At 49.6% G+C, this 20,506-nt stretch overlaps 1 protein-coding gene across 2 annotated transcripts in view; it reads left to right on the top strand.

Annotated features, from left to right (window-relative positions):
• The window catches only part of LOC147893901 (sulfate transporter 4.1, chloroplastic-like), a 253,154-nt gene that overhangs the window by 46,090 nt on the left and 186,558 nt on the right, over positions 1–20,506 (top strand). For both annotated transcript variants that reach the window (XR_015542224.1, XM_087385809.1), the window contains exons 5-6: positions 11,462–11,527; positions 11,700–11,807. Coding sequence is in view for 1 of the 2 variants with exons in the window: in XM_087385809.1 (XP_087241935.1) it covers positions 11,462–11,527; positions 11,700–11,807 (174 nt within the window). In the remaining variant the exon portion in view is untranslated. The remainder of the gene's footprint in view (positions 1–11,461; positions 11,528–11,699; positions 11,808–20,506) is intronic.

The following is a 20,506-nucleotide window of genomic DNA, read 5'->3' as shown; positions in this document are numbered from 1 at the left end:
GGGCCCAATGGGCCGGTTTTATGGAGCAGACCAGGTCGAGGCAGGCAGAGGGGAAGCTGTTCGGTCGGTCATTTCCAGCCTGCCTGGTTGGGTTTTTAGGTAGGGCTTTAGCCCTATAAAAGGAGAGGCCTTGGGCCTCATTTCAGCATCTTCTTGAGCAGCCAATCAAGGAGCAGCAGCAGGGCTACCGTTGGGTCTATGTTCAGGAGGAGAAAGAGACCTTGAAGCTGCAGACCTAGCTACAGGAGGCTGCCCACCTAGGCTGTACCAAGGTAGTAAGCTGGAGAGATCACGGACGGACAGAGAGTCTACATAGGCTCAGAGATCTAGAGGTGTTAGGCATTTAGTAGGAGAACCTTTTGGTATTGTATCTTGTCCAGTGTGTGGACGGACGAAAATATAAAGTGTTTCCTCTGTATTTGTCTTTGAGCATTGTCTATTTGCTAGTCTGCACATGTACATCAATGTTGTGAAGTACACACACTTGATGAAGCATTGATTCCATAGTGAACGCTTCCGCGTGTAATTCCTGGGCTATCTATCAGTCGTCCGCTGTGGGATACCCTATATGTGAGAGGTCACTTTTCTAACACCCCCTTCTACCCTCCTTCTCCCCTTTGTTCTCTTACCTCCCCTCTTGCTTCCTCCTTTCAGCTCATATCCTATCCCCTTGTCTTGTGTGCTTACTACTATCATCCATGGCCTCAAAAGAGATCATCTGGTGGTGCTAAGATGCAAGTTGTGTGGCAAGATGCTCTCTTCATCAAAAGGCATGGCACTTTTGGCACAAACAAGTTTGTGGAGACCTTACATGTGTGAACCCACTACACTTGGAAAGGTGGTCGTACACGCAGAGTTTCTATGTAGTGCCTAGCCCTATTCTTCTCTCATGAAGGCGATCCAATCTAAGTCACTTGCTTCATTTCTCTCTTGTTGTGCATGAGGTGTTCGCCTTAGCGGAGGGAGCCATACAACAGGAGGGGCTTCTCTCCAATCGGATCATCACAATGGAAGATGGATCATCACAATGGAAGATGGGCAGGGGTGACACATATTCTGTCATAACCTGCAGAGTCCGATTATGCTTTACAAGAGGAGATTGAAAGTGGAGGGAAAAGCTGTTTTACCATTGCAATCTTGCCGTGAATATCACACATACACCAGCTTTAAATAATAATTATAATTTTCTCGTACGGACGATGACAGTCTTTCTCCTGTAGGTTTTGAGGTTTGTGCACTTTAAAGTTAAAACTCCGAAAGAAGATGATAATCTGTCAATCCTTACTATGTCTGGACCTGGTAAGTTTCCCTATGTCGAGTCAAATTAAGCCGCAGGCTCCACTCCTGGTGGTGCCCTTCCGTCAATTCCTTTAAGTTTCAGCCTTGCGACCTTATACCCCCCAGAACCCAAAAAACTTTGATTTCTCATAAGGTGCTGGCGGAGTCATCGAAGTAACATCCGCCAATCCCTAGTCATCATCGTTTATGGTTGAGACTAGGACGGTATCTGATCGTCTTCGAGCCCCCAACTTTCATTCCTGATTAATGAAAACATCCTTGGCAAATGCTTTCGTAGTAGTTCGTCTTTTATAAATCCAAGAATTTCACCTCTGACAATGAAATACGAATGCCCCCAACTGTCCCTATTAATCCAACCGAAGTTGGCTCAAGCTAAAAAGCATCTAGATAGAGCTGAAACAGCTGAGGTGTATCTGCCAGATCACTCCCTTCCAACCACTTTGCATACAAATCAAAGAAACTTTACCTCTTCCTTTCCTTCCCTTATGTGCCAATACTTGCTTTAGAACTAAGATATCGTGAAGTTCCCCCACTCTGGCTACACACAGAAGGCATATCATCTGGCACATCTCCCGGGAAGCTTTGAGAAGATTCACATTTCAAGCATTATGAATCCTTCAAAGATCTGGCAACTTCAAATAGTAAGCTACATCACTGATCTGCTAACATACGATGCAAATACCTACAATTGCATCCATCTCTTGTCACAAAGTTGGCCAAAGAAAGTCTCCACTACTTTCAATAGAGCATCAGTACATCGATGCCCTGCACGCTAGGCCCAAACTGCCATTAATACCAGAGATGACCATGCATATGAAGGAATCCGTTTCTAAAAGTATAATGCAAATGCTGCTGACCATCAGACAACTGATCATAATGCCTTGCAGACTCCCCATCCTCTGCATACTAGTCCTTCATTTGCATCCAACTCAAGACTCAATGGATATGCTTCTCAGACAACGTAGTCCGAGTGAGGAAAATATCTCAAGGTATGATGATCTATTTGCACAATGAAATTAGCCCGTAGCAAGTAATGCTCCCATGCAGAGAGAGCAAGAGCCACAGCCAGCAACTCTTTCTCATATACTTGCAAATTTCTTTCAGCATCTTGCAACATTCTACTCTCGTAGGCAACAACCCGTCCATTCTGCTGCATGAGGATTGTGCCAATGCTATTCCCACATACACAGCCTAAGCCTAACCAACATTGCCATTACCCATAGCAGGGTTTGCTATACCAGCCCCAGTGCTTCGCATAGCAAGCATGCCTAGAGGAGCTCCCATAATGCCATGCATTCCACTTTGCATTCCTGGCTGCATGCCAATGTTTCCATTCAAAAAAGTAGAAAAGCTTGAAGACATCGGATTGGAACGTTCGTCGCGTCACTCCTGCGAGCTTCCCTCTCCCCATCGTTAGCTACCTCCACTCCCTAGCCCCCCCCCCCCCCCGCCGCGACCACCCCCCGCCCCCTGTCTCTCCACCCTCGCCTTCCGCTCGCCATCCCCCTCACCCGCCGCCTCGCTCACCCGCCACCCACCCCTCCGCCTCGCTCGCCGCCTCCCACCCCCCGCCCCCTGCCTCTCCGCCCTCGCCCCCCCGCCCGCCCTCGCTCACCCGCCCCCCTCGCTCACCCGACCCGCCCCTCGCTCACCCGCCTCGCTCACTCCACCCGACCCCCTCGCTCCCCGCCTCCATCCCGCTCCCCCCGTCCCCCGCGCCCTCACCCGCCTCTCCGCCACTCCGCCTTCCACCCCCCCTCGCCTCCATTCCGCTCCCCCCGCTTCCTTCCGCTCCACCTTTTTTTTTTTCTTTTTTCTTTTTTTTTTTTTTTCCGCCTCCACTCCGCTCCCCCGCCCTCCGATTCACCCCTCCGCCCCCGCCACATCACCCCCGCCCCCCCCGCCCTCCCGCGCCACCCGCCTGCCCCGTACCCTTCACCCCGCCTCGCCCGACCCCCCCCCGTTCACCCACCTCGCTTCGCCCGCCCCTCTGCTTCACTTCCCCACCCCGCCTCCACCCTCCGCCTCCGCCACCATCCCTTCCATACCCAGGCGCCATCCTCCCGCTTCGTCTCCCCTTTTGGGGTGGCAGTCTGTTCTTCATCGGAAGCTTGCAGTTAGTCTTGGCGGTATGGCGGCCCCCTGCCCGGATCCGGAGGCCCAGTCGGACCCTCCCTCTCCAGATGCCTACCGCGTTATCCTGACAGAGCAACAATCATCCCGTGTGCAGGAGGTTGCCACTGACTTTGCCCGTACCTCTGTTTACGGTAGAGTCATTGGACACTCTCCCTCCAGAGCAGCCATCAGGGACTGGCTCCAGTCCATTCTCCTGCTAGAGGATGGCCATATTGAGGAGGTGGCCCTTATGGGAAGGGGCATCTTCTGGCTCAAACTCTCCAATGAGAAAGCTGCGAGCAACCTGATTGCCGGTTCCCCCACATCGGTGGATGGAAAGATTATCATGATAGTCCCGTGGTACCGTGGATTCAGCGCAGCAGATTTTGATGTTCGGTTCCGTATACCTCGCCACCCAGTGACACTAGTTTTTACAGGGCTTGCTGCTGAGCTGCGGCCGATTGTCAGGGACTTGGGCTCCCATTTTGGATGGGTTATGCACGACACCTTCGCCGATGCGGTGACCACGGCAGGAGCCCCCCGTGTCCGAGTGGCTGTGGCAGACCCTGCGACCCTCCCTGCAGTGATCGAGATTGTGACAGATGCCGGCAGCATCACCCAGAGCATGATAGTCACCGGACAGCCAGGTCAGTGCCTGAGGTGCCATGGCTTTGGGCACTTGGCGGCTGCGTGCCCACGCTTCGCCAGTTCATCTCGACCCCCCCCGCCCCCGCCTCCTCCGCCCCCGCCCCCCCCCCCCCCGGACAGTCACGTCAGGAGGAGCCGAGGCAGGCGGAGCCCGGTCCAGAGTTAGTGAGTGGCTGGACCGAGGTTAGAAGGAAAAGAGGAAGGAACAAGAAGATCTCGGATAAAGGCAAGGAGGCAGAGGTTACCCTTCTGGCAGCAGCACCCCAGAGACCTGACAGGCAGCCGCCCCAGGGACCTGGGAGAGCTTCTTCGTCGACGGCAGGCCGCCCTTCACAGCCTCAGATCCCCCCCTCTCCCGCTCCCCCGCCCCTTTCCACTCAGTCCCAATCCCCTCCCCAGTTTCCCCTCCCTTCACCCGGCCCGCAGCCTCAGCCTCCGTCTCTTCCTCCTCAGTCTCCTTCTCCTCCCTCTCAGCCCCAGCTCCAGAGGAGTCCCCATCCCCCCCCTCCCTCCGCTCCCCTCGACTCCTCTACAGTGTTAGCTGCACCCTCGGCTTCCCAGTCGAGGGCAGCCCCCGCTCCGCCTCCTCCACCTGCTCCGCCAGTCGCCTCCGTGGAGCTCGAGTCGCCTGCCCCTCAGCCTCCTCCCCCTCCCCCCCGCTGGCAGGACACCCGGAGTCTACACCACCACCGGAGCAGGCTTCCATGGCCGCTAGCCCCTCAGTGGCAGACTCTGATGGGTCTCAGCTTCAGGAGAGAGCGCTTCCTCGAGACTTTTACAGATCAGGCCCCTGGGACTACTTGGACGTGGCCGACCTTGGGACCTTCCCGGCTTATCTCGACATCAGCATCTTCTTGCTCCGCAAAGGGGCGGATGGGAAGATTGTCGCCTTGGCCCCTAGGGATGGCCCTAGCTTCGCCTTCACGTTCCTCAGCGATGGCACCGAGACCTGGACAGACGACTCGGTTTGGGAGGCGCTCAGAGAGCAGACACACGCCCAGGTCTGTTCCTGGATAGGCCCGTCCGGTGGGCAGCTTCTCGAGACTCAGTGGTCCGAGGGCGATGTGCGCTTGCGGTGGCGCTGCGCCGCCAAACGCTTCCGACTGATTGTGATCCTCAGACCTACCCCGTCATGGCCTCTCCCCCAGGATGTCAGAGCTTGGTCCCAGCAGAAACTCCGCACCTTCTATGGGATGACCACTTCAGAGATCTCGAGCTGGCTCGAGAAAGCATTTGTTCATGGCACCAAAGGCCTCTCGCCTTTGTTGAAGGTGTTGAAGGACGGGCAGGACGATCCCGTCTCCCCCTCCAAACCTTCTCATAAGCGGCAGCGCCTCCATTCCGACATGCCTGATTCTTCATCGACTTCGACCGCGAGCAGACAGTTGTTCGCAGCCCCCCATCCCTCGCCATGAGCCTACACCTCGTATCCTGGAATGTGAACGGGTTTCACTCTTCTGGCACCCGTGGTCCCAGGAAGCTCATTTTGCGGCAGGAACTTCAGCCTGCAGTGATTGGTCGTTTGGATGTACTTCTGCTCCAGGAGCACAAGCTCTCTGCGGCTCATTCCCGTAGCTGCGGGAAGGTTCTCCCTGGACGTTCCTACACTTACTGGGAGCCCTCGATCGGCGCACAGGGGAGGAGTGGGGGTGTCTGTACCTCCGTGTGCGAGCAGTTAGCCCAGGGAGTTTTCGGTCATGGCACGCTGATCCCAGGCCGAGCCCTTTGGGTAGGCCTGGATTTGGAGGGATCCAAAATTGGAATACTCAACATCTACGCTCCTACAGACCTCCGATGCAGAGCCACTTTCTGGAGGACACTTACAGGGATTCTTCCAGTCATGGATTCCTGGATTGTTGGAGGTGACTTCAACAATCTGGAGTCATTGGAGGACCAGCAGGGCAGAGGTCCGGAGTTTACAGGTATGGCTCAGGCAGAGCAGTCAGCTTGGGACTCCTTCATCTTCGCGACAGGAGGTAGGGACAGTTGGAGAGACCCGTCCTTCCGGCGTTGGCACGGGAGCCTGGACTTCTCTTGGGGCTTCCGCAGGGAAGGAGGCAGACTCCTGGAGAGGCTTGATAGATTCTATGTCAGTGATTGGGCCATCAGTAGAGGCGGTCAGGCGGGTATAGTTCCAGGGACGACACTTTCCGACCATGCGCCGGTACTCCTCTCATTAGATTCGGCAGCCCAGACCCCCCCCCCCCGGTCATGCAGGATTCCCGATTCTATTTTCTCGAGGGAGGACGTGCGTAGCAGTATTTGCAGTCTTTGGGACAGAGATTGGGGGGAGTGCACGGATTTGGTGGACTCAGTTGCGCAGGCTCTGCAGGAGTCCAGCCAGATCTGCCAGCTAGCAGCCCTACAGGTTCGTCAGGAGTGGTGGAGTAGAGAGAGAGCTCTTCGGAGGGACCTCGCATCCATTCAGCGACTCCAGCAGGCTTCCCCGGGCTCGGAGGAGCTTCGGATCCAGGCCCTTCGAGCCAGAGCCCTCCTGGAGGAGACACTCCAGCGCCGCTCAGAGTTTTCCTATCACGCCTCTCTCTCCTTCTGGGCCCGGAAGGGTGATCGGATGTGCAGAGAGTTCTTCAGGACGCATGGCCAGAGAGCTGCAGGTGATCAGCTTCGGAGTCTCAGGACAGCGGATGGTCACATCGTTACGGATTCGGGGGAGGTCCTGGGGTTGGCCACTGACTTCTACAGGACCCTCTTCCAGCAGGAGCCGCTTGCCCCTCGTGCTAGTCGTGCCCGTGAGGAGGTGTGGAGGCACATTCCATCCCTGGTCCAGCCTAGCATGCAGGCGATGTTGTTGGCGCCGTTTACCTCGGATGAGATGCTGGAGGCCTTGATGGCTATCGACGGACAGAAATGCCCAGGAGAGGATGGGCTTCCCCGAGCTTTCTTCATTTCCTTCTGGGACCAGATCCATCAGCCCCTCCTTGCAGCTCTGCAGGGGATTTTCAGCAGCGGTTTGATGCCAGAGAGCCTCTCTTCGGGACTGATTTGCCTCATCCCGAAGGGAGGCGATAGACAGGAGATCCGCCAGTGGCGTCCGATCACTCTCCTTACTACCGCCTACAAAATCCTCGCTAAGATGATCAGTGACAGAGTTCGGCCTCTACTCCCAGACCTCATTCATGACACTCAGACAGGCTTTGTCCAGGATCGCAATATCTTGGATAATGTCTTCACCTTTTCAGAGGCGGCGGAGTGGGCTCAGCACAGTGGATCACACCTTGCCATTCTACTTCTCGACTTTGAGAAGGCCTACGATCGCGTGGACTGGGCCTTTTTGGAGGGGACTCTGGAGCGGCTAGGTTTCCCCGCAGGATGGATTCAGGGTATCTCAGCTTTGTACAAGACAGCGTCTAGCAGGGTCATCATTGGAGGCAGGATGGGTGAGCGCTTTAGCCTGGAGAGATCAGTGCGTCAGGGTTGCCCCCTTGCTCCTTACCTGTTTCTTTTCTTCGCCGAGGCCATGACTTACTACCTTCGGGCGAGGTCTACTGGGATCCGGGGGGTTCGCCTACCACTTCGGGAGGACACGGAGCTTCTGGACTCGGAGTACGCAGATGATACAGCCCTTTATGTCCAGGATGATGAGAGGATGCTAGAGAGGGTGCGGATGGCCTTGGAGGTCTTCTGCTCGGCCGCTGGTGCGAAAATCAACTGGAACAAGTCAGTTGGTTTTCTCACAGACCCTGGGGCGTGTTCTCAGTGGGGGCGATTTTTGGGTTTCAGATGGATTCCACGAGGACAGACAGCTAGATACCTTGGCTTCCAGGTTGGCCTAGACATCACGCCAGTTCAGCAGTTTCTCCCGGTGCTAGACTCCATCCGACGGAAGCTGGCTTTCTGGAGTACTGCTAAGCTGTCTCTTGCAGGTCGTGCCCTGGTAGTTAACCAGGTCCTTCTAGCCACGGCTTGGTATGTGGCTTCATGCTGGTGCTTCTCGAGATCCAGCGTGGCACAGCTCAGGAGGTTGGTTCGGAACTTCCTTTGGTCTGGGGAGGATGGTCTTAGAGATACCAGAGCCAGGGTTGCTTGGCAGACAGTCATTCTTCCGCAGGCTGAGGGTGGCCTGGGGGTTATCGATCCAGAGCTTCAGAGTCAGGCCTTGTTAGGCAAGCTTGTCATCCGCGGTTTGACCCCGGGGGGGCAGACGTGGAAGATGTTACTTCAGCAGGGAATAGGCTCTTGTGTCCCGCGCCGAGGTGGAGAGTGGCCACCGTCCCTCAGGTGGATCTTCACTTCTGCCCCGCTCACTCAGCCCCGTTCTCCACTCGTTCGTAGCCTCCTCATGGTTTGGAGGCGGCTTTGTCTCAGTCTCATACAGTCCCAGCCCAGCTGTCAGGAGGAGATCGATCGCCAGCCGCTCGTCTGGAATGGGCAGGTCAGAGACGCCGAGGGCCTTCAGTTGGGGGAGAGATCACATATCAGGTGGGACGGCTGGATGAGGGGGCCAGCCCGGTCCCTTCGAGTTTGGAGGGATACGTACAGACATCTGGAGATGACCGATCTTGCAGTCGCAGCTGGAGGTGCACGTGGAGTCCAGGCGAGACGCATGGAGATTGACGGAGCGATCCCAGCTGCTTGGTTGGCTCCACCTGAGCCTCAGGTCCTCATGCCTGGAGACACCCGTTGGCTGGGACAGTTCACCCCCCATGGCATCCCACTGGTGGTCGCAGGACGTTTGGATGACTCCTCTATCGCCTTCTTCGCGGTTTCAGGGGATGGACGACTCAGGAGAGAGGATGCGCTCATCGACCCCCTACTCCCGTGGCAGAGGGTTAGGGTCGTAGGCCTTCTGGGGAAGGTCTGGCGTACCGACCCTAGTATCGAGCAGGACCAGTTGCAGCTTTGGCGTCTTTGGCTATGGGAGGGGCGGGCCTTGTCAGAGCTTGAGTGGGACCCAGGAGAGTGGTGGTGGCCAGAGATTGTGACAGGACAGCCGACTTCCTTCTTCGCTTACAGCACGACTCTGGGCAGGCGAGTTCTCGGGAGGATGCAGAGCCGCCCCCCCACCCAGCGACCTAGCTGGTACGCACAGGGTATTTCCAGGTTCTTTTTGCAGGCATTCTGGAAGGCCTTGTGGGAGAGCTGGCGGCCGCGGAAGATCTCATACTTCCTGTGGCTTCTTGCCCACAAAGGTCTTCCAGTGGGGAGCTGGTTGAGGCAGATAGGCCAGGACGGTTGCTGTCAGATTTGCCATGCGGACGAGGAGTCACCAAAACACTGCCTGTGGAGCTGCACGCGCGCCCAGGAAGTGTGGAGGTGGACCTTCGGGCTTCTTACCCGCGCAGCACCAGAGCTAGGAGTGATCACTTGGGGCGCGTTCTGTTGGTGCAGCACCGCACCTGGTCTTCATCACTTGTTCGAGGCATGTCAGCAGGACCCCACCTTCCTTATCACACAGGGGACGTGGGGGCCGCTCGAGGGTATCCCACAGCACCTAGCAGAGGCTGATACAGGAGTTCGGGAGAGGCAGCCAGTCTGGGAGATTATCAGCAGCATTACAGGATGGCACATCTGGACCTCGCGCTGCGCACAGATCCTCGGTGGCACTTCCTTATCGACTGCCCAGATCATGGCGGAGATTTGGAGTGAGATTATTCATACCCTCAGAGGCCAGTGGGACCAGATTCAGGGAGACTCCCGGGCTGGTCAGGAGAAGCGGAGACGCTTCCTCCAGGCTTGGGACACACAGAGCCTCTTCTTCGAGCAGACTACGCAGGGCCTTCGGTGGCACTACTCACCACCCCGATGGCTGTTCATTCACACTCAGCATATCCCTCCGTGAGAGTATGATTTATTATGCTACCTTTTAGGGCTGCGTCCGGTTTGTGAACGCAGCCCGTCAGCTATAAGCTGACCTCTTGTATTTTGATCTCGAAGTAATATAATTAGCACTGTTTCTTCGGAAAAAAAAAAGTAGAAAAGCTAAACTAGCTTCTTAGAAAGCGAAAAGCAGAAAAGCTAAACTAGCTTTTAGATAAGAATCAACTTTTAATAATTTAATACTTCAATAACTATATGAATATGGTTATCATTATTATTATTATTTTACCCTTCATCAAGGTTAATTAATCTAGAGGCCCTCAATCTACCCTAGAACCTAGACAACTTGTATCCAATTGTAGACAACTCAGAATTCTACCAAACTGAGACCATCTTTTAGCTCTCGAAAGGCTCTCGAAACTAGATACTCAAGGATTGGGTTTTGAGATCGCTCCCAACTCACTAAGCTATGCGATCTAGATCCGTCCTCATTGGCTAAGCATCATAGCCCGACACACCAAGGCTCACCCCCAAGGCCGTTGAAGGTGTCAGGGAGGAATCGTCAGGTATGGAGAACCCTTGTGGATGTGCGAAATGTCATCAGTCTCGTACGGCATGTTGGTAATTTAATACCAGGTGGAGGGTGATCCGGTAAGGTAGTCAATCAACTCGTAACTTCATTGGTGTGAAGTCCACCCCATGCACTAGCTACCAACATCTTGTCACTAAATGTGACAGTTGGATATTGAAGATCCATGGCCATGCTGAAGATGGCAGAGAACCATATTGAAGATGGTGCATCACACTAAAGGTGATGGAATCACATTGAAGGTGATTGGTCGCGCTAAAGGCGATAAGAGCTCTGAAGTTCGGAAAAAGGTCACACGGAAGGTGACAAGTGCTATATTGATGATAGCATGCATGGTGATCAGTCATGAAAAGAGAGTACTCTAAGCTGCAGGAGAGTATGTGCACATGGTAGCCAAAGATGCCCGGCCAGGATGTGAATCCTGCAATCAGAACTCACATAGAAGAATACACACGTGTGATTAGTAATAAGAGATCTCAATAATGGAAAATAGAAAATGTGGCGAGAAGAAGAACCATGGTTACATGTGGGCTGATGTTATAGAGGTTGGGGCAAAGCAGATTTTCGTAGACAATGGTTGAAAATGCAAGGCCATGGTGCATCATATGGCTATGAGACATTAGAATACGTTTATGTGGTCTCCTTGTGCTTCCTAATCTCTTGATTTGATGATGGAGGATGTTGGGAAGCTCCCCTAGGTCAGTGGGATCGTAAGCTTTGTAGTTCATAGGCTTTATTACTTGAAAGCCCCATGCACTCACCATTTTGCGTAGAGAGTGTAATTAAGATGTCATAAAGCGAGTAAAGACCTTATAAACAACTTGATTTGTGTAAGGCTGTTGTCAATGTTTGGTTTGACCGGTAGTGAGTGTAGTGTCAAATTTGTCGAATCACAAATGGTGACCAATGACTGAGAAATAGAAATCCAATGGCGGATCTAAATGAGTAGTGGAGCTAATGGTGTTTCTGCCCATGTTTTGTGGTACATAAATGAAAGGATGGTATCTAACTTTGACTATGGTTTGTTGACAGTTTAAATGGCGTCCCTTTGTGATGGCCTGCTCCATGCTTTTTATCCTTCTGACCATGAAGCATCTGGTATGCTCACAAAATGATATTGTCTTTTCATTGTAGCACCTTCTGAAACTTTCCTATTTCGCTGAATCTTGTGTATGTCTCTGAATGTCATGTTTCTATACCTATGATCATGTATAAGAAACACTTTTTGGCTGCATGATTCTGACATATTAAAGTTCAAACTTTGTTATAGGGAAAAACGAGGAAGAAACTAAGATTCTTACGGGCTGCAGGACCTTTAACAGCAGTTGTGTCTGGAACACTGTTTGTTTTCATTTTCAATCCAGCCGATATAACATTGGTAAGGTCCATGCTATATCGACCTGTATTTTATCAGTATTATAAAGTGGATCAAATGCTATATCGACCTGTATTTTATCAGTATTATAAAGTGGATCACATGTTTATAAATGCTGTCAACCTCTAGGTTCCTTCTCTCAAGCATCTTTTTGTGAGTCTTTGCCATCAAGCGTGTGAAAGTGACAAAAGTGTTGCTCTAAAATAGGTTTGATGGAATGAGAGTGTGTGGACTCCAATTTATCTTTATGTTCTCCACTGCTAGCATTCCTCATGGTTGAGTCACTTATCTTGTTTGTGTCTACAAGTATTTGAGTGATAAAACCCTCATATCTTTATTCATGTGGAGTGCAAATCGCTTTCAGATGCTGATCCATAGTGTAGTCCATGCCATGCAAGGTTAATGGTTAAAATTTGTGGGAGTGGCTTGCCCTCTCGCCTCCTCAAATACATACTCATTTGATAATGATCTCTTCGACGGGGAGAATTAGATTAGTTATCTCATCAATGGAAGAGATTTTTGGAGAGTGTTAGCTCTTTTCAAATAAAAAAATCTCAACCCCCATGCTCAACTAGGTGGTTGATTGCAGGAGCGCCTCCCAATATTCCCATATTCTCAATATCATTGGCTCTTTCAAATGTTTTGGTTGGCATTGGGTCTAATTCGATCCATAATCTTTATGGTGTTTGGGGCCATTGCTATGGCAGTTCTTGGACCACCATTGACATTACTGCCCTCTTAGGTTTAATGTCTTGTAGAATGTTTGCTTATCTCTAGGTATTTTGACCTTGCCGGTTGAGAACCATTCATCTTGAAATGATCCATAGGATCTTGCCCAAAGAATTGCATGATTGATTGTCACAACCTAAAGGAATTGCACCATCTTGTGTATACCAAGATCACCAAGTATACTACCTTTGAAGCATAGAGTTGAAAAGATCACTACGTCCTGAATAGTATTGATAGAAACTTTGGATGGAATTTCAGTTCACCCGTTCTGAACAATATTGCTAGAAACTTTGGATGGAGTCCTAGTTCACCTCCATGAACAACGGCAACAAACTCATGTTGGCTAAACTTGTGAGAAAAGGAGAGTGAGAGCAATTCACACACTGTATTGAAAGAGATAAGAAAACAACATACAAGACTAAGGTTTTGTCTAAGTGACAAAAACTTATCCTAACCACTAACTGTAGTTAGGGATCCTAATTGTGGTCAGGGGGAAAAACCTCTAATGAGGGAAAAGTGCCCCCAATCCACTTATTGGTCATACGTTGGTCACTGCCATGAATTAAGGCAATAATTCCAACACCCCCGTGCAATGCCAATGTGATGATGTACAAGGAAATGATCAATCACCAATTGGAGATAAGTTCAGGGCACTGCGAAATGCCTCAAAACTTCTCACGTGGAAGTGCTTTGGTGAAGATGTTTGCAACATTGTCATGTGTTGACACATAGATCATACTGATCTTCCCTGCATGCAACTTCTCTCTAACATAATGATAATGAATCTCAATGTGCTTCGTGCGAGCATGAAACTTGGCCCTGCTATAGCACTGTGACTATTAGTGAGAATTGGAGAAGGACCCTCCAATGAGAGATGAAGATCAGCAAACAAACAATGCAGCCAAACACATTCAATTGTCGCTGTGAAAGTTGCCCTGTACTCAGCTTCACATGAGGACGTAGCCACAGTAGACTGTTTCTTGCTCAGTCAAGAAATGCAAGCTTTGCCCAAAAAGAACAATTACCACTTGTGGATTGCCTAGTGCCATAGTCTCCAGCCCAATATGAATCATTGTAAGCATGCATCTGCAAGTCACCCCCGCTGGGAAACATCAAGCCATAAGACTTTGTGCCTTGCAAGTAACAGAAGATGCGTTTTACATGCCCAAATAAAAATGTAACATGCCCAAATCTGACATGTCCAATGTAGCTTTCAATTGAGGTTTAATTGCAATTTTTTCTTCATGTGACCTTGTGAGCAACATGTCATCTACATAAAGAATGATGACTAAAATATCCCCCCCATCCTTCTTGATCAAGAGGGTACTTTCAGTTGGACTGTTATAAAGCCCCTTGCTAGTCATAAGGCATCAATTTTGGAGTACCATGCACGTGGGGCTTGTTTCAGCCAGTACAAAGCTTTATTCAGCTTGTAAACTTTATTATGCATTATCCGAAATTTCAAAGCCAGGAGGTTGCTTGACATAAACCTCTTCCAACAAGTCTCCATTGAGAAAGGTTGTTTCTATGTCAACTGATGAACATTCCAATCAAAGTGTGCAGCCATAGCAATAATTGATTTGATAGTGGTCATCATGGAAGTAGGAGCAAATGTTTCCTCATAATCTATGCCCTTCTTCTGAGCATAGCCTTTTGCAACCAACCGTGCCTTGTACCTGTCAATGGACCCATCTAGCCTTCTTTTGACTTTGAAAACTCATCTGGTACCTATGGCATTCTTTCCTGGGGGTAAATCCACAAGATTCCGGGTCTGATTTTTATCAATAGACTACAACTCATCTTGCATGGCATTCATCCAATGCACATTGTCTTTGGCCTCTTCAAAAGTATCAGGATCTTCCTCATTAAGAAGAGTACCTGCAAAAGCTGATTCAACAAAAAGAGCCCCCCCTTCGTGCCTTGCTGCACTACGAGTTCTGCCAGGCAAAGGGGCATCAAGCCTTCTCTCCTTGAGAGTTTGGAGCAGCCAATTCGGAACAGTTTTGGCTGTGTGTATTTCTATAATCTCTTGCGTGACAACATCTTCTATTGCCTGTGGAGGAACTAGATCAGCCGGTGGCTGAATCAGGGCATGTGGAACAAGAGGAGCTTGTTGTGAGTGTTGATTTTCAGCAGGGATTTCAGATGCGGAATCCAAACCAATGGGTAGTAAACCCTCAAAAACATCATCTGATATGGAGGAAGCTGGCATATTAAATTCAGCTAGTGTATGTGCTGAATTTTTTGAAAAGATTACATCTCTTTTGACAAAAATCTTGCGTGTGGCAGGATTGTAGAGACGGTAACCTTTGCTCTCTACACTATACCCAACAAATATGCATTTAAGATCTTTGTTTGACAGTTTATGTCGAAACTTAACAGGCACATGGGCATATGCAACACATCCCCAAAGACACGAAAATGTTCCACTGAAGGCTTTCTCCCATGCCAAATTTCATAGGGAGTCTTTGTCTTCAAAGCCATAGTCGGAGCCCGATTCAAAACATAGTTGGCACACATGAGACCCTCAAGCCAAAACCTGTGAGCCAACTTTTTGCTTGTGAGCATGCATCTATCCATCTTCATAAGAGTTCTATTCTTCCGCTCAGCTTTGCCATTTTGCCGAGAGGTGAGCCTCACTGTAAGCTGATGTATGATGCCTTACTCTTTCAAATAAGCCTCAAATTCATGAGACGTATATTCCCCCTCTATCTGTGCGTAGTATCTGCACCTTGAGTCCTGTTTCATTCTCAACCTTTGCCACAAAGTGTCAAAGATGCTTAAACACATCTGAATTTTTCTTTAAGCCATAGACCCAAGTGTAGTTTGAGGAGTCATCCATAAATGTGACATAATACAGATACCCACCCCATGCAGAAGTCCTCATGGTACCGTAGACATCACTATGAATGAGCTGTCATTTTCGAATAGCTCTTACTATACCATCCTTATCAGAAATGCAAGTAAAAAAGGCATAGTCTTCTTCCACTAAGTTGGCTAAAGCATCACCACCATCATGTGCATGAGGAGATGAAAATGTGACAGCCATGCTTGAATCCTTTTTCTTTATCTTGGCAATTCTTTTCTTGCATTTTCCTGTGTAGTGACCCGGCTTCTTGCAATAATCACAAATGCCCTTTTTCCTGGGCTTCTCTACATCACTCTTAGCCTTGTGAGAAGGTTGTCTAGAATCAGCTTGATGCTGATGTGTAGGCTGATTTGCATGCTGCTTATGTTGCCCCTTTCTTTGGGCTTGAATTCCAAAAGCATGGCATGCTCACCAGCTCGTGAAGCCATGTTCTTCGTGGTTTGCTCTTCTTGCAATATAAGTCCTATCCCCCTCAATGTCAAATTCAGCAAGGTGTAAAATCCGACATATGACTCAGGAAGAGAATTCAGAGTAAAGGTTATCATCTCTGAATCAGGAATAATTTCATCGATATTCAACAATTGCTATGTCAAGTCCTGAAGCTTAGTGAGGTGATCAGGCATTGAGTCACCCTCATCCATGTGAGTATGTGATAACGCTCGCTTCAAGAAAGAGACCCTGGCATCATTGCGGGCTGCAAACATACTCTCCAAAATATCCCAAGCTGCCTTTGAGGTCTTGCATGACCGGAATAATAAATCTTTTGATAGAAAGAGAGATTACTGAAAGTGCTTGTGCATCACATGAATCCCACCTTTTCTGTTCCTGTGTGGGAGGCACAAGTGCAGCAGCAACTGCATCTAGCACTTGTATTGCACCGTGAGCTTGTCCTCTACCCCTTCCTCCACCTTGTTGAGGAGGAGTGGCAAGTGCAACGACATTCTCTGGCCGTGTCTCATCCTAGTGACATAATCCCACAAATATTTGCTAACTAAAATATTGCGTACCACAAAACTCCAAAAAGAGTAATCGGTATCATCCAGCTTATCCTCATGTGTGAGGATGCCAAACACTTCATTGGGATAGTTATGAGCCATAACTGTCAAAGAAACCAAAATGCAAAAAATGTGACAAAGAAATATCCCTTCCTGGGATTTATAGGTGCACAACACAAATCCCTTCCGGGATATAGATGTAAGCTTCCCACTGCTCAAAAATTAGCCAATTAGAGGCTCAAAATGCCACCAGAATGTCCTGCAAATGCCCAAAAAATACCAAATAACACTGCAAAAATGGCAATTGTCTGCAATGTCACTGCATTTGAGTCCAAAACTGCTCGCAAAAATGCCAAACAGCTTGTACACTGCAAAATTGCATCCGAATGCCAAAAGCCCCAAATTCTTGCGAGGAATTGCAACTGAAAAAAGGGCAAACTGACTGAAAGCCCCAAATTTTGCAATTGTCTACAAAAGCCCCAAATTTTGCAAGAAGTGTAGCTGAAGCAAAGTCCCACCAAGCAAAGATATGACCAAGCTGAAAGCTGGCACAAGTTTGTACCACAACGATAAACCTGTACGGACAGCACGGGAGGCCTATATGGATTGGTATGGCAAACCTGTACAGACAAGTATGGCACACCTGTACGGCAGGTATGGACACTACGTCAGGTACGGACAATGCAAGTATAGATAGATAAGGCAGGCTGTCGCAAATGTATGGATGGGCTGGCGCAAGTGTACAGAAGAACTAATGCAGGTACGATGCCTGTACGGAAGAGTACCATATGATGTGCGGAAGCTGCTGACAGAACTGTACGGCATAAGAGTTGTAGGTTTGTGCGGTCGGGTACAGGTGTACGGGTGCTGGAGTTGCATGTGATGGAGCTGTAGGTATGTACGGCGTATGATGCAGCTGCAGATACGTACATCATACGGTGGAACTGCAAGTACTTATGGTGTATGGTGGACCTGCAGGTACATACGGCCTGACAGTAGTACGGGTAGACAGCCTGTACGGACGATTGGAGGTGACGGATGATTGGTGGCTCTGATACCAAATGTGAGAAAAGGAGAACGAGCGCAAATCACACACTGTATTGAAAGAGATAAGAAAACAACATACAAGACTAAGGTTTTGTCTGAGTGACAAAACCTTATCCTAACCACTAATTGTAGTTAGGGGTCCTAACTGTGGTTAGGGGGAAAAACCTCTAATGAGGGAAAAGTGCCCCTAACCCACTTATTAGTCATACATTGGTCATCGCCATGAATTATGGCGATAATTCCAACAAAACTTCTCATGGGGAGAGCATTCATTTGCTAAGTTTGGGAGTACATTTTGTGTGGCTAGGTTTTATTGGATTGGCTGATCTTATCTAACTCAAGATTTTGGCCCGCCCATATAGGGCACTAGGACCGGATAGAGGAGGTCTCCTTCTCGTATACCACTCGCATCAAGCAACGTCTGGAGGCAGCAACATGGTCCCCTTCGAGGGACCGACACTGGCTAGAGCAGGATGTCCTGAGAGAGGTCATCGGCCGATTTTGGCCCCGCCTCTGGATGAGTTTGCGCCCGCAGAAGATCTCTTACTTCTTCTGGCTGTTGGCGCATGGCGGGTCTGTCCATCGGGCCCTGTCTAGAGCAAATGCAGATTAATGGCAGATGCATTGGTTGTGGGGAGGGAGTTTTGGAGACTATCCCGCACTGTCTCTGGGATTGCCTCGCTGCACAGCGGATCTGGTTGACGGCCCTCAGGATTGTTGCTAGCATACAGAGAATGAGCAGGGATTTCATGTGGGGGATGGTGGCGTGGCTCATGGAGGGAGGCCATGCCTTTGTGATCGACCATGTCACGCCGGCTTACAGAGGATACATGGACAGTAGGTTTCCCAGATTGAGATCCATGAGGCAGTTCAGCCCACCCATTCAAGCCCACCAGCTCTCCCGCAGGATGTGTTTGGGAGACCGTCTCTAGCATCACTGCCTGGAACGTATGGGTGGTCAAATGCAACAGGGTGATGGGGGGCTTGTCGATCCCTCCGACGGCTACTCTAGTAGCCATCTGGCAGGATAATATCTTCACATTGCACACCATTTGGGAGCACGGTACTCCAGGCTCGAGAGCGACTGCTGTCTAGAGGCGGGAGCGCTTCTGCCAAACATGGCCGGCAGGAGTTTCTACACCCTTTCCATGAGGGGTATTCGTTGGGCATATAGACCACCAACATGGTTGCTAGCTCTTGTTTTGGACTCTCTATAGGCAATGAGCCGTGAGATCCGAAAACTGATGGTTGTTCTTGTTAGCTGGCAACCAGTTCTTTTCTTCATTTTCATCGACAGCTCCTATTGGAAGTTGGTTGTATGGTTTTTTCAAGCATTAATAGAATTTACTTCTTCTTGCAAAAAAATAAAAGTAAAAGCTTTAGAGGTCTATCCTGATGAGAGTCGACTCTCTCTAGTTTTTTTCCTACTATAGTACAAGGTAGTCTTGCTGGTCTTTAGGGTCCACAATAGTATCGGTTCTTGAGTCTTATAGCTTTGTATGCAGCAACAAACTCAGTCGAGGTGCACTGCAGTCCGTTGATGAAAGAAAAGTGGTAGGGAACCTAGTGAAGAGCCTATGCAGCTGAAGACAGGACGGGTGTGAAGCAACTCTTTTTCATTCCATGGAAATGTTTACCAGTTCAGCATGCATAGTCATGCCTCAGACAGCCAAGAATAAGGTTCATGAAAGCAAAAGGAGAGAAAAAAAACCAGCAAATCACTATAATTCAAATAGCTCTGTAGATGAGGTCGGGACTTCCTATGGGATCAGACTAGCAATATGGGCTCCAATAGAAATAGAGCAAATGCACAACGCCCAGAGCATGTACCTGGACCACAATGACTTGAGATGATACCCTCAACAGGCCACAAACAAGCACAAAGACATCTCCTCAGTGTACAAGCAGTCTCCTGCGCAATCCTTTGGCATGTGCTCCTCAAATTCTCGTTCACCTCAAGAACAAGTGATCAGCAGCTCTTCAAATTCCAACGACAGAATTCTAGCGAAGGGGGGGGCAAGCTTTGTACGAGCGCCTTAAACAAGCAAAGGTCTTTCTCACAATCAGCGCTGAAGTCAGCGTAGACCACCAGCGACGTGCAATCAGCGCACACCTCCTCTTCTCAAAAAAAAAACCAGAGTTGTCACCTTCTCTCCTGCTTTTTGGAAAGCCTCTCTCCCCCTCTACAATCTGCGCTCCCCCTCTATAACGCAGCGTCAACTCCTTTTGGAAAATCCTTCATGCCACCCACGTAATGAGCCAAGTCCCCATGTATTGCAGCATTGGCTCCACGTAAAATCGTAGCTTCCTCATGCAAGCCACCTCTCTACGTAAATTTTCCATGTCATTGCCTCCTTTTACCACTCTTCTACCTTGCCTCAAAAAACATTGCATCAAGACCATTGCTCACACAATTGGGGTCACATTTCACTAGCACACAACCATCCTTCAAAACAAGGTATTTTGATGCATGCCCACACATTTACCACATTGGATGTAACACAGATATTGACATGACAACATTCCATGCACAGAAGACCATTTACCACAGGTAAAAAAAACACAAAAGACTTTTACATTTGACATTCATCCACCGACCCCGTCACACATTGGTACATTGCTCTGGAGTGCATCCATATGGCGTTTTCATCACCTCCCATAGGAAGTTCCTACAAACATTTTATTTCTTAGTCAAATATTTACATCATATCATCTTTTTTTGGGAAAAGATGTCTTTGGAGCCATAAAAAAACCCATCACTAGCTAACTATGTGCACCTGTGTGTCTCCCTACATTATTCATAGTGCTAGTATTTTATTGCTCTGTGTGTGTGTGTGTGTGTTTAGGGTGTGTGTGAGAGAGAGAGAGAGAGAGGACCTGCAGCCCTTGCTCCAGCCCTCCCATCAGCTCCCTAGCCTCTTCAGACCAGCCTGTTTGCTTCAGATACCTGCTGCGCCATATCAGCATCCAGAAAACGGTGTTTTGGGGCATTAATTACCTGCCGTACAGCCCGCCATAGCTCCGTACAGTTCCATACAGGTGTACGGACCTGTACGGCCTGT

Source organism: Dipteris shenzhenensis, chromosome 15 (assembly GCF_047967505.1).
Source record: "Dipteris shenzhenensis isolate YYH24624 ecotype China chromosome 15, Dip_SZ_1.0, whole genome shotgun sequence".
Classification (NCBI taxonomy): domain Eukaryota; kingdom Viridiplantae; phylum Streptophyta; class Polypodiopsida; order Gleicheniales; family Dipteridaceae; genus Dipteris; species Dipteris shenzhenensis.
The sequence above is the reverse complement of the archived record's forward strand: the minus strand, read 5'-3'. Positions and strand labels throughout refer to the sequence as shown.